Below are 15,000 nucleotides of genomic sequence, written 5' to 3'. Positions count from 1 at the left end.
AACAGACCACAGAACAGACCACAGAACAGGCCACAGAACAGACCACAGAACAGACCACAGAACAGAGCACAGAACAGGCAACAGAACAGACCACAGAACAGACCACAGAACAGGCCACAGAACAGACCACAGAACAGAGCACAGAACAGGCAACAGAACAGACCACAGAACAGACCACAGAACAGGCCACAGAACAGACCACAGAACAGACCACAGAACAGGCCACAGAACAGGCCATAGAACAGACCACAGAACAGACCACAGAACAGACCACAGAACAGGCAACAGAACAGGCCACAGAACAGGCCACAGAACAGACCACAGAACAGGCCACAGAACAGGCCACAGAACAGACCACAGAACACACCACAGAACACACCACAGAACACACCACAGAACACACCACAGAACACACCACAGAACACACCACAGAACACACCACAGAACACACCACAGAACACACCACAGAACAAACCACAGAACACACCACAGAACACACCACAGAACACACCACAGAACAGACCACAGAACAGACCACAGAACAGACCACAGAACAGGCCACAGAACAGGCCACAGAACAGGCCACAGAACAGGCCACAGAACAGGCCACAGAACACACCACTATACAACAATGAGTCAGCACACAATGGTCCTGCTGTAACATACCATGTTTATTTTAGCTCTCTCACAGTCACACCAACACCACAGGACTGTTGGTGACTATAGTCACACCAGTCAAACCAATACCACAGGACCGTTGGTGACTATAGTCACACCAGTCAAACCAATACCACAGGACCGTTGGTGACTATAGTCACACCAGTCAAACCAATACCACAGGACCGTTGGTGACTATAGTCACACCAGTCAAACCAATACCACAGGACCGTTGGTGACTATAGTCACACCAGTCAAACCAATACCACAGGACCGTTGGTGACTATAGTCACACCAGTCAAACCAATACCAGTCAAACCAATACCACAGGACCGTTGGTGACTATAGTCACACCAGTCACACCAATACCACAGGACCGTTGGTGACTATAGTCACACCAGTCACACCAATACCACAGGACCGTTGGTGACTATAGTCACACCAGTCACACCAATACCACAGGACCGTTGGTGACTATAGTCTGAATGGCAATACTCAGACATGAAAGGATTATGGATATGTGATGCTGTTCTGAAGATTCTGCTTCTTCTCTGAGAGAGAGAGAGAGAGAGAGAGAGAGAGAGACAGAGACAGAGACAGAGACAGAGAGAGAGAGAGAGAGAGAGAGAGAGAGAGAGAGAGAGAGAGAGAGAGAGAGAGAGAGAGAGAGAACCGGAGAGGGAGAGAGAGAGAATCGGAGAGGGAGAGAGATAAAAGCGGAGAGGGAGAGAGATAGAAGCGGATTGAGAGAGAGAGAGAGCTGTAGAGAGATCTAAAGAAAGTCTCCTCTTTATTTTTAGTCGTCTGTCCGTCTGTCCGTAGGTCTGCTGCCAGTGAGAGATATGCGGCCTGCTGTGCCAGCCATCCTCCATCCTCCAGCTAGACGCCAACCACCCCCTCCTAGAGAGAAATTTAGAATGACTTTTTCAGGTGTCTGTAGTTAACAGTCATACGGAATATCATTGGTGGCTTACTTGTGACTTACCGCATAATAGTAGAATTTATCTAGCTATTCTTGTTTGTTTGCAAGTGTGTGTGTGTGTGTGTGTGTGTGTGTGTGTGTGTGTGTGTGTGTGTGTGTGTGTGTGTGTGTGTGTGTGTGTTCGTGTGTGTGTGTGTGTGTGTGTGTGTGTGTGTGTGTGTGTGTGTGTGTGTGTGTGTGTGTGTGTGTGTGTGTGTGTGTGTGTGTGTGTGTGTGTGTGTGTAGTACAGGTGTATAGACTTGTAGTCCTACTCTGCACATACTTTGCTGTACAGACAGGACAGGCCAGGTCAGCCTAGATCATGAGCTCAACTCAACCCCTTAATCCAGCCACCCTAGTCATAGACTGTTCTCTCTGCTACCGCACGGCAAGAGGTACCGGAGCGCCAAGTCTAGGTCCAAGAGGCTTCTAAACGGCTTCTACCCCCAAGCCATAAGACTCCTGAACATCTAATCAAATGGCTACCCAGACTATTTGCATTGCCCTCCCCTCTTTTACATCCCTGCTACTCTCTGTTGTTGTCATCAATGCATAGTAACTTTAATAACTCTACCTACATGTACATACTGTACTACCTCAACTAACTGCCCCCGCACATTGACTCTGTACCCCCCCGGTACACCCACCCCCGTATTTTTTCAACTGCATTGTCGGTTAGGGGTTCGTAAGTAAGCATTTCACTGTAATACCTGTTGTATTCAGAGCATGTGACTAATAACATTTGAATTAAACACAGAGAGAATAAAAGCCAGAACGTCATGTATAAAGTGGTCGTCTTGTCGTAGCAGAATGGTTAATGAAGCAGGTCTTGGAGTTAAAGTTGTGAGAGCAATCTACAGTACTGTGTGTAGTCCTTTGAAGTATTCCTACCACGCTGCCAATGGAAACGTGCACCTCTGACCATATTTTAATTTCATTCTTTGAACCATGGACAGTATCATTATTGGATAATATATCCTCCCTCTGGCTTTCTACTGTTGTTTTGCACTATCTCCCGTTAGCTTTATGTCGTGTATCCTTTGTACTTTATTTGTTTCCAAGAGCTCAGACAGACTCAGAAAGACTCAGAAGCCCAAAGCTAACACTGCAGCAGTTCTGACTTGTTAAATTAGGACTCGTGGGAAAGGTGTTATTTTCATTTTCTTCACTGTAAGGAAACCACATCAGACATCAGAAGAGATTAAAAAATAATAATATTACATTTGTCAATTACCTCAGCAGTTTGAACCGAGTTATAAGTAAAACGTTTGTTCCTGGCTTTCTGTGTACGGAGCTGTCGCCCCCTCCCCCTCTCCTCGCCTCCTCTACTCCCCTCCTCTTCTCTGCAGAATGAACAGAACATTACAGAATGAACAGAACATGGAATGAAAGGAGATGAGGAAATAAACAGATAGTGAGAGAAAGAGAGAAAGAGAGGTAGAGCGAGGGAGAGAGAGAAAGTGAGGGAGAGAGAGAAAGTGAGGGAGAGAAGGAAAGAGAGGTAGAGAGAAAGAGAGGTAGAGAGAGGGAGAGAGAGAAAGAGAGGGAGAGAGAAAGAGAGGTAGAGCGAGGGAGAGAGAGAAAGAGAGGGAGAGAGAGGGAGAGAGAGAAAGAGGGAGAGAAAGGGAGAGGGTAGTAATCCCAGTATTGCCTGGTTGTTTCAGAGGCTCAGCAGTCAGCACTGGTTGTTCTAAATGATTCTCTCTGTTGTTGCAGGTATAGCTATAGCTACCACGTCTGGTCTGCTATAATAACAGACCAGATGTGGTAGCTACAGCTACAGACTGAGCAGCAGAGAGAATCACACAGCGTTTAATAACAGACTAGATGTGGTAGCTATAGACTGAACATGAGAGAGAATCACACAGCGTTTAATAACAGACCAGATGTGGTAGCTATAGACTGAACATGAGAGAGAATCACACAGCTTTTAATAACAGACTAGATGTGGTATCTACAGCTACAGACTGAACAGCAGAGAGAATCACACAGCGTTTATTAACAGACCAGATGTGGTAGCTATAGACTGAACATGAGAGAGAATCACACAGCTTTTAATAACAGACCAGATGTGGTAGCTACAGCTACAGACTGAGCAGCAGAGAGAATCACACAGCGTTTAATAACAGACTAGATGTGGTAGCTATAGACTGAACATGAGAGAGAATCACACAGCGTTTAATAACAGACCAGATGTGGTAGCTATAGACTGAACATGAGAGAGAATCACACAGCTTTTAATAACAGACTAGATGTGGTATCTACAGCTACAGACTGAACAGCAGAGAGAATCACACAGCGTTTATTAACAGACCAGATGTGGTAGCTATAGACTGAACATGAGAGAGAATCACACAGCTTTTAATAACAGACCAGATGTGGTAGCTACAGCTACAGACTGAACAGCAGAGAGAATCACACAGCGTTTAATAACAGACTAGATGTGGTAGCTACAGACTGCACAGCAGAGAGAATCACACAGCGTTTAATAACAGACCAGATGTGGTAGCTATAGACTGAACATGAGAGAGAATCACACAGCTTTTAATAACAGACTAGATGTGGTAGCTATAGACTGAACATGAGAGAGAATCACACAGTGTTTAATAACAGACCAGATGTGGTAGCTATAGACTGAACATGAGAGAGAATCACACAGCTTTTAATAACAGACCAGATGTGGTAGCTACAGCTACAGACTGAACAGCAGAGAGAATCACACAGCGTTTAATAACAGACTAGATGTGGTAGCTATAGCTATAGACTGAACAGCAGAGAGAATCACACAGTGTTTAATAACAGACCAGATGTGGTAGCTATAGACTGAACATGAGAGAGAATCACACAGCTTTTAATAACAGACTAGATGTGGTAGCTATAGACTGAACATGAGAGAGAATCACACAGCTTTTAATACCAGACCAGATGTGGTAGCTATAGCTACAGACTGAACAGCAGAGAGAATCACACAGCGTTTAATAACAGACCAGATGTGGTAGCTATAGACTGAACATGAGAGAGAATCACACAGCTTTTAATAACAGACCAGATGTGGTAGCTACAGCTACAGACTGAACAGCAGAGAGAATCACACAGCGTTTAATAACAGACCAGATGTGGTAGCTATAGACTGAACATGAGAGAGAATCACACAGCTTTTAATAACAGACTAGATGTGGTAGCTACAGACTGAACAGCAGAGAGAATCACACAGCGTTTAATAACAGACTAGATGTGGTAGCTATAGACTGAACATGAGAGAGAATCACACAGCTTTTAATAACAGACCAGATGTGGTAGCTATAGCTACAGACTGAACAGCAGAGAGAATCACACAGCTTTTAATACCAGACCAGATGTGGTAGCTATAGCTACAGACTGCACAGCAGAGAGAATCACACAGTGTTTAATAACAGACTAGATGTGGTAGCTATAGACTGAACATGAGAGAGAATCACACAGCTTTTAATAACAGACCAGATGTGGTAGCTACAGCTACAGACTGAACAGCAGAGAGAATGACACAGCTTTTAATACCAGACCAGATGTGGTAGCTACAGCTACAGACTGAACAGCAGAGAGAATCACACAGCGTTTAATACCAGACCAGATGTGGTAGCTACAGCTACAGACTGAACAGCAGAGAGAATCACACAGCTTTTAATATCAGACCAGATGTGGTAGCTACAGACTGAACAGCAGAGAGAATCACACAGCGTTTAATAACAGACCAGATGTGGTAGCTATAGCTACAGACTGAACAGCAGAGAGAATCACACAGCTTTTAATAACAGACCAGATGTGGTAACTATAGCTACAGACTGAACAGCAGAGAGAATCACACAGCTTTTATTAACAGACCAGATGTGGTAGCTATAGACTGAACATGAGAGATAATCACACAGCTTTTAATAACAGACCAGATGTGGTAGCTATAGCTATACCTGCATCAGCAGAGAGAATCACACAGCTTTTAATAACAGACCAGATGTGGTAGCTATAGCTATACCTGCAACAGCTGTGTGATTCTCTCTGCTGTTCAGTCTATAACTATAGCTACCAAAATAAGGGCTTATATAGTATTGAAAGCTGCTGAGGATCGCATCTATTTCAATTTCTATATCTACAGACTGGGGTGAACATGGAGCTTTTGAATTGACTGTTGTGACCTTGACAGACAGTGGTTGACGATGTGATTAGAATGGGTTTAAAGAGGATGTTGCTTTGCTTTTCAAAGAACCTGGCGGTCTGTCAGTATAAATGTAAAAATATCCCCCACAAGCTCTATTCTGTTTTCAAACATATTTGTTTTGACATGGGGGATCGTATTTGGCTGTTTGAAAATTCAACATGGGATGTCGTGATTCCGGAGTTGTGCGTTGCAAAATCACTGAAGACATGATCTTACCCCAGGTGCCGCGCCGTGCATCTCATAGCGACAGCACCACCATAGAGATGAGTTAGATCATGGAGATTGAAGATCCCATTCCATTATAGGCTACAAGCTGCATGAATACTCATCGACGTGTGTGTGTGTGTGTGTGTGCTTGCGTGCTAGAGGCACTCTGAAGTTTTCCATCATTCCTCTCTCAATGAACAGTGTTCTATAAAAGAGACAGAGCACTTTGCTGTGACACTTCATCCAGATACCTTCAAGTCAAATCAAATCAAAATTACATTTTATTTGTCACATGCGCCGAATACAACAGTTGTAGACCTTACCGTGAAATGCTTACTTACAAGCCCTTAACCAACAATGCACTTTTAAGAAAATAGAATTAAGAAAATATTTACTAAATAAACTATGAAAATAGTCCGGGAGCAGTCCTATGGCTTGGGGGTAGAAGGTGTTAAGGAGCCTTTTGAACCTAGACTTGGCGCTCCGGTACCGATTGCAGAGTCTTTTGACAATTTTTTGGATGCTCTTGATGGTGCAGCTGTAGAATTGTTTGAGGATCTGGGGACATATGCCAAATCTTTTCAGTCTCCTGAGGGGGAAAAGGTGTGGTCGTGCCCATTTCACAACTTTCTTGTTGTGTTTGGACCAAGATAGTTTGTTGGTGATGTGGACACCAAGGAACTTGAAACTCTCGACCCGCTCCACTTCAGCCCCGTCAATGTAAATGGGGGTCTGTTCGGTCCACAATCAGCTCCTTTGTCTTGCTCACATTGACGGAGAGGTTGTTGGCCTGGCACCACACTGCCAGGTCTTTGGCCTCCACCCTATAGGCTGTCTCATCGTTGTCGGTGATCGGGCCTACCACCATTGTGTCGTCAGCAAATCTAATGATGGTTTTGGAGTCTTGCTTGGCTACACAGTCGTGGGTGAACAGGGAGTACAGGAGGGGACTAAGCACGCACCCCTGAGGGGCCCCCGTGTTGAGGATCAGCGTGACAGATGTGTTACCTACTCTTACCACCTGGAGGCGGCCCGTCAGGAAGTCCAGGATCCAGTTGCAGAGGGAGGTGTTTAGTCCCAGAGTCCTTAGCTTAGTGATGAACTTTGTGAGCACTATGGTATTGAACGCTAAGCTGCAGTCAATGAACAGCATTCTAACAGCAGTCAGCTGTCAGGTGTTCCTTTTGTCCAGGAGGGAAAGGGCAGTGTGGTGTGCAATTGAGATTACGTAATCTGTGGATCTGTTGTGGCGGTATGTGAATTGGAGTGGGTCTAGTGTTTCTGGGATGATGGTGTCGATTTGAGCCATGGCCAGCCTTTCAAAGCACTTCATGGCTACCGACGTGATATTTATGGGGCGGTAGTCATTTAGGCAGTTTACCTTTGCTTTCTTGGGTACAGGGACTATGGTGGTCTGCTTGAAACATGTAGGTTTTACAGACTGGTTGAAAATGTCAGTGAAGACACTTGCCAGTTGGTCCATGCATGCTCTGAGTACACATCCTCGTAATCCGTCTGGCCCTGCGGCCTTGTGAATGTTGATCTGTTGAAAGATCTCGCTCACATCGGCTACGGAGAGCGTGATCACATAGTCATTACGAAAAGCAGGTGCTATCATACATGCTTCAGTGTCGCTTGCCTCGAAACGAGCATAAAAGGTATTTTGCCCATCTGGTAGGCTCGCGTCACTGGGCAGCTCGTGGCTGGGTTTCCCTAATAGTTTGCAAGCTCAGCCACATCCGACGAGCGTCGGAGCCGGTGTAGTACGATTCAATCTTAGTCCTGTATTGATGCTTTGCCTGTTTGACGGTTTGTCTGAGGGTATAGCGGGATTTCTTGTAAGCATCCGGATTAGTATCCTGCTCCTTGAAAGTAGCAGCTCTACCCTTTAGCTCAGTGCCGATGTTGCCTGTAATCCATGGATCTTGTTGGGATATGTACGGTCACCGAGGGGACAACGTTGTCGATGCACTTACCGATGAAGCCGGTAACTGAGGTGGTATACTCCTCAATGCCACTGGATGAATCCCGGAACATGTTTCAGTCTGTGCTAGCAAAACAGTCCTGTAGCGTAGCATCAGCGTCATCTGACCACTTCCGTTTTGAGCGAATCACTGGTGCTTCCTGCTTTAGTTTTTGTTGTAAGCAAGAATCAGGAGGTTAGAATTATGGTCAGATTTTCCAAATGGAGGGCGAAGGAGAGCTTTGTATACGTGTCTGTGTGTGGAGTAAAGGTGGTCTCGAGTTTTTTATCCTCTGGTTGCACATGTGACTTGTGCAAACAGAGGGTTCTACCTGGAACCAAAAAATGTTCTACCTGGAACCAAAAAGGGTTATCCTATTGGGACAGCCGAAGAACCCTTTTGGAACCATTTTTTCTAAGAGTGTAGGGGAGAACGGATCTGATGGCACTCTAATTTAAAATATATTTCTCCGTTTGAATGATTCTAAAACTGTTAAAACGTTCTAGGACGAGGCAGCATAGTTACTTTCCTTGAACTGAAATGAAAGAGAATGGTTAAAGCCTTGGGATTGGGAAGAGATCTGTCAAGCATGGACTTGATTTAGGAAAGACAATGCAACTGTTCCTCTTTAACAGTTAAATGACCCACCAACTCTGGTTAGAGAGAAAGGATTTGCAGCTATATGTTGATCAGACTGTTGCAAACAGACAATATGGTTTTCAAAGCTTTAGGCCATTGCACAGAAGAGCATGGGAGGATTTGAACTGTCAATTGATTGTGAAAATCATAGTGAACCATGCAGGTTAGAATGTCTGAAGAAAGACAATCAGCTGGTGGGTAGCCTAATCTCAAGACCCAGAACCAGGTGTTAAATGCCCTGGCAGCTACTCAATTTGATGTAACAGTCTGTCATAAGAGACTAGCTGGTGGTTGATGTAACAGTCTGTCATAAGAGACAAGCTGGTGGTTGATGAAACAGAGACTAGCTGGTGGTTGACGTAACAGTCTATCATAAGAGACTAGCTGGTGGTTGACGTAACAGTCTATCATAAGAGACTAGCTGGTGGTTGATGTAACAGTCTGTCATAAGAGACTAGCTGGTGGTTGATGTAACAGTCTGTCATAAGAGACTAGCTGGTGGTTGATGTAACAGTCTGTCATAAGAGACTAGCTGGTGGTTGATGTAACACTCTGTCATAAGAGACTAGCTGGTGGTTGATGTAACAGTCTGTCATAAGAGACTAGCTGGTGGTTGATGTAACAGTCTGTCATAAGAGACTAGCTGGTGGTTGATGTAACAGTCTGTCATAAGAGGCTAGCTGGTGGTTGATGTAACAGTCTGTTATAAGAGACTAGCTGGTGGTTGATGTAACAGTCTGTCATAAGAGACTAGCTGGTGGTTGATGAAACAGTCTATCATAAGAGACTAGCTGGTGGTTGATGTAACAGTCTGTCATAAGAGGCTAGCTGGTGGTTGATGTAACAGTCTGTTATAAGAGACTAGCTGGTGGTTGATGTAACAGTCTGTCATAAGAGACTAGCTGGTGGTTGATGTAACAGTCTGTCATAAGAGACTAGCTGGTGGTTGATGAAACAGTCTGTCATAAGAGACTAGCTGGTGGTTGATGTAACAGTCTGTCATAAGAGACTAGCTGGTGGTTGATGTAACAGTCTGTCATAAGAGACTAGCTGGTGGTTGATGAAACAGTCTATCATAAGAGACTAGCTGGTGGTTGATGTAACAGTCTGTCATAAGAGACTAGCTGGTGGTTGATGTAACAGTCTGTCATAAGAGACTAGCTGGTGGTTGATGTAACAGTCTGTTATAAGAGACTAGCTGGTGGTTGATGAAACAGAGACTAGCTGGTGGTTGATGTAACAGTCTGTTATAAGAGACTAGCTGGTGGTTGATGAAACAGTCTGTCATAAGAGACTAGCTGGTGGTTGATGAAACAGTCTGTTATAAGAGACTAGCTGGTGGTTGATGAAACAGAGACTAGCTGGTGGTTGATGTAACAGTATATCATAAGAGACTAGCTGGTGGTTGATGTAACAGTCTGTTATAAGAGACTAGCTGGTGGTTGATGAAACAGAGACTAGCTGGTGGTTGATGTAACAGAGACTAGCTGGTGGTTGATGTAACAGTATATCATAAGAGACTAGCTGGTGGTTGATGTAACAGTCTGTTATAAGAGACTAGCTGGTGGTTGATGTAACAGAGACTAGCTGGTGGTTGATGTAACAGAGACTAGCTGGTGGTTGATGTAACAGTCTGTCATAAGAGACTAGCTGGTGGTTGATGTAACAGTCTATCATAAGAGACTAGCTGGTGGTTGATGTAACAGTATATCATAAGAGACTAGCTGGTGGTTGATGTAACAGTCTGTCATAAGAGACTAGCTGGTGGTTGATGTAACAGTCTGTCATAAGAGACTAGCTGGTGGTTGATGTAACAGTCTGTCATAAGAGACTAGCTGGTGGTTGATGTAACAGTCTGTCATAAGAGACTAGCTGGTGGTTGATGTAACAGTCTGTCATAAGAGGCTAGCTGGTGGTTGATGTAACAGTATATCATAAGAGACTAGCTGGTGGTTGATGTAACAGTCTGTTATAAGAGACTAGCTGGTGGTTGATGTAACAGTCTGTCATAAGAGACTAGCTGGTGGTTGATGAAACAGTCTGTTATAAGAGACTAGCTGGTGGTTGATGTAACAGTCTGTCATAAGAGACTAGCTGGTGGTTGATGTAACAGTATATCATAAGAGACTAGCTGGTGGTTGATGTAACAGTCTGTCATAAGAGACTAGCTGGTGGTTGATGTAACAGTCTATCATAAGAGACAAGCTGGTGGTTGATGTAACAGTCTGTCATAAGAGACTAGCTGGTGGTTGATGTAACAGTCTGTCATAAGAGACTAGCTGGTGGTTGATGTAACAGAGACTAGCTGGTGGTTGATGTAACAGTCTGTTATAAGAGACTAGCTGGTGGTTGATGTAACAGTCTGTCATAAGAGACTAGCTGGTGGTTGATGTAACAGAGACTAGCTGGTGGTTGATGAAACAGTCTGTTATAAGAGACTAGCTGGTGGTTGATGAAACAGTCTGTTATAAGAGACTAGCTGGTGGTTGATGTAACAGTCTGTCATAAGAGACTAGCTGGTGGTTGATGAAACAGTCTGTCATAAGAGACTAGCTGGTGGTTGATGTAACAGTCTGTCATAAGAGACTAGCTGGTGGTTGATGTAACAGTCTGTCATAAGAGACTAGCTGGTGGTTGATGTAACAGAGACTAGCTGGTGGTTGATGTAACAGTCTGTCATAAGAGACTAGCTGGTGGTTGATGAAACAGTCTATTATAAGAGACTAGCTGGTGGTTGATGTAACAGTCTGTCATAAGAGACTAGCTGGTGGTTGATGTAACAGTCTGTCATAAGAGACTAGCTGGTGGTTGATGTAACAGTCTGTCATAAGAGACTAGCTGGTGGTTGATGTAACAGTATATCATAAGAGACTAGCTGGTGGTTGATGTAACAGTCTGTTATAAGAGGCTAGCTGGTGGTTGATGTAACAGTCTGTCATAAGAGACTAGCTGGTGGTTGATGTAACAGTCTGTCATAAGAGACTAGCTGGTGGTTGATGTAACAGTATATCATAAGAGACTAGCTGGTGGTTGATGTAACAGTCTGTTATAAGAGGCTAGCTGGTGGTTGATGTAACAGTCTGTCATAAGAGACTAGCTGGTGGTTGATGTAACAGTCTGTCATAAGAGACTAGCTGGTGGTTGATGTAACAGTCTGTCATAAGAGACTAGCTGGTGGTTGATGTAACAGTATATCATAAGAGACTAGCTGGTGGTTGATGTAACAGTCTGTTATAAGAGGCTAGCTGGTGGTTGATGTAACAGTCTGTTATAAGAGACTAGCTGGTGGTTGATGTAACAGTCTGTCATAAGAGACTAGCTGGTGGTTGATGTAACAGTCTGTCATAAGAGACTAGCTGGTGGTTGATGTAACAGTCTGTCATAAGAGACTAGCTGGTGGTTGATGTAACAGTCTGTCATAAGAGACTAGCTGGTGGTTGATGTAACAGTCTGTTATAAGAGACTAGCTGGTGGTTGATGTAACAGTCTGTTATAAGAGACTAGCTGGTGGTTGATGTAACAGTCTGTCATAAGAGACTAGCTGGTGGTTGATGTAACAGAGACTAGCTGGTGGTTGATGAAACAGAGACTAGCTGGTGGTTGATGAAACAGAGACTAGCTGGTGGTTGATGTAACAGTCTGTTATAAGAGGCTAGCTGGTGGTTGATGTAACAGTCTGTTATAAGAGACTAGCTGGTGGTTGATGAAACAGAGACTAGCTGGTGGTTGATGTAACAGTCTGTTATAAGAGGCTAGCTGGTGGTTGATGAAACAGAGACTAGCTGGTGGTTGATGTAACAGTCTGTTATAAGAGGCTAGCTGGTGGTTGATGTAACAGTCTGTTATAAGAGACTAGCTGGTGGTTGATGTAACAGAGACTAGCTGGTGGTTGATGAAACAGAGACTAGCTGGTGGTTGATGTAACAGAGACTAGCTGGTGGTTGATGAAACAGAGACTAGCTGGTGGTTGATGAAACAGAGACTAGCTGGTGGTTGATGTAACAGAGACTAGCTGGTGGTTGATGTAACAGTCTGTTATAAGAGGCTAGCTGGTGGTTGATGTAACAGAGACTAGCTGGTGGTTGATGTAACAGTCTGTTATAAGAGACTAGCTGGTGGTTGATGTAACAGTCTGTCATAAGAGACTAGCTGGTGGTTGATGTAACAGTCTGTCATAAGAGACTAGCTGGTGGTTGATGAAACAGAGACTAGTTGGTGGGTGGAATACACACATATATTGTTACACAACAGTTCATCACTTTCCATGTTCTAGACATTGGGGGGTCCACTATACAGCTATGTCCTATGGTATATGCTATAGACTAGGAAGAACCAGGTATAGGCTTCATCTGTGTGCAGGACACTGGTTCTTAATCGTATCGCCTGGGGGAGGGTCTGGGTCTTATTGACCTTCCTGTAACAGTCTGTTTGACCCGTTGGTCTGTATTCCAGATATTGATGAGTGTGCTGAGGGGAAGCACTACTGCAGAGAGAACACCATGTGTGTCAATACTCCAGGATCCTTCATGTGCATCTGCCACACTGGATACATCCGGATCGATGACTATTCCTGCACAGGTGAGCCACCCACACACACACACACACACACACACACACACACACACACACACACACACACACACACACACACACACACACACACACACACACACACACACACACACACACACACACACACACACACACACACACACACACAGACACACCAGTTAAACACATACATCTGCATGGGCACACACACTGTCTGCAGGCCAGACCTCTACAAATGACAGTATTATTGATCAGAGTAAAGCTACTTTACCTTACATTGCATGATTTGACATCATGGTTGTTTGTTTGAGAAGTGGGCTAACATTAGAGGTTAGCTGCTATGTTGGTCTTATGATCTGGTCTTATGTTCATGACTAATTCAAACATGTCTGCTCTAACCTCAGAGGACTTTGAGAGAGAGGAGAGGAGAGAGAGAGAGAGAGAGAGAGAGAGAGAGAGAGAGAGAGAGAGAGAGAGAGAGAGAGAGAGAGAGAGAGAGAGAGCGAGAGAGAGTCTCAGTGGGGTTGACATGGCACATTTGCTGTGGATCAGTAATTATAAAGATAATATCTCTAATGCTAGGTAATTTAGCTCCTTCACACTGGAAGCAGATGGCATGGAGTTTAGTCACAGCTTCTATCTGTTCTGTTTCTTTGGTAAGTGACGGAGCTCTCTGTACAGAATGACTTTATTACTAGAACGACTGTATTACTAATCGTGACTTCATTACTAAATCTGCTGTGAAGCCAACAGGAAAGACTGGCCAAAGACACATTTCCACATTGCTGGGACAAAACGTTCTAGCGTTCTTATTTATATATTTTATAACACATTTGTTTGTTCTCATATGTTCTTATAATTTGGTAGATGCTGTGGGATGTTGTGACTGTGGAGACTTGTCTTGCCCACGTTTGCAATGCCCACATATGCCTCTGGAAATAGCATTGCTTCCTCAGGCAACTGAATAGGGGCTATGATGATGTTGACATTTAAAAGATGTTTAATTTGGTATCTCATCTCTTGGCTGTATCCCTCATAGCTATCTCTTTGAAAATCGAATTGTTCTGCTAACACAACCTGTCGCTTTGATGGTTATCTCAATTGTAAATGTTTCGTACAGTACCACATCACTTTACTATTCTGTGTATGGGGAAGTTATTAATTACACTTTGGATGGTGTAACAATACACCCGCTCACCTCAAAGATACAGGCGTCCTTCCTAACTCAGTTCCCGGAGAGGAAGGAAACTGCAAAGGGAATTCACCATGAGGCCAATGGCGACTTTAAAACAGTTACAGAGTTTAATGGCTGTGAAAAATGAAGATGGATCAACAACATTGTAGTTACTCCACAATATTGACCAAATGACAGAGTGAAAAAGAAGGAATCCTGTACAGACTAAAAATATTCCAAAACATGCATCCTGTTTAAAGTAAGGCACTAAAGTAAAACTGCAAAAAATATGGCAAAGAAATTAACTTTATGTCCTGAATACAAAGTGTTATGTTTAGGGAAAATCAAATACAACACATCACTGAGTACCACTATTCATATTTTCCGGCATGGCGGTGGCTGCATCATGTTATGGGTATGCTTGTCATCGGCAAGGACTAGCGAGTTTTTGGGGGGGATAAAATTAATGGAATAGCAGGACAATAACCTAAAACACAAGGCCAAATATACACTGGAGTTGCTTATCAAGACGAATGTTACTAAGTGGGCTCGTTACAATTTTGACTTAAATCGACTTGAAAATGTCTGTCTAGCAATGATCAACAACCAACTTGACAGAGCTTGAAGAATGTGCAAATATTGTACAATCCAGAT

General features: G+C 43.8%; 1 protein-coding gene across 1 annotated transcript in view; it reads left to right on the top strand.

The window, feature by feature from the left end:
* LOC120042988 (protein NEL-like) overlaps positions 1 to 15,000 on the top strand; it is an 85,586-nt gene that overhangs the window by 61,389 nt on the left and 9,197 nt on the right. The window contains exon 13 of the mRNA XM_038987711.1: positions 13,074 to 13,199. Coding sequence (XP_038843639.1) covers positions 13,074 to 13,199 — 126 coding nt within the window. The remainder of the gene's footprint in view (positions 1 to 13,073; positions 13,200 to 15,000) is intronic.

The sequence above is a fragment of the Salvelinus namaycush genome, unplaced genomic scaffold (genome assembly GCF_016432855.1).
Source record: "Salvelinus namaycush isolate Seneca unplaced genomic scaffold, SaNama_1.0 Scaffold824, whole genome shotgun sequence".
NCBI classification, from domain to species: Eukaryota; Metazoa; Chordata; class Actinopteri; order Salmoniformes; family Salmonidae; genus Salvelinus; species Salvelinus namaycush.
This window is presented reverse-complemented; position numbering and strand designations above follow the sequence as displayed.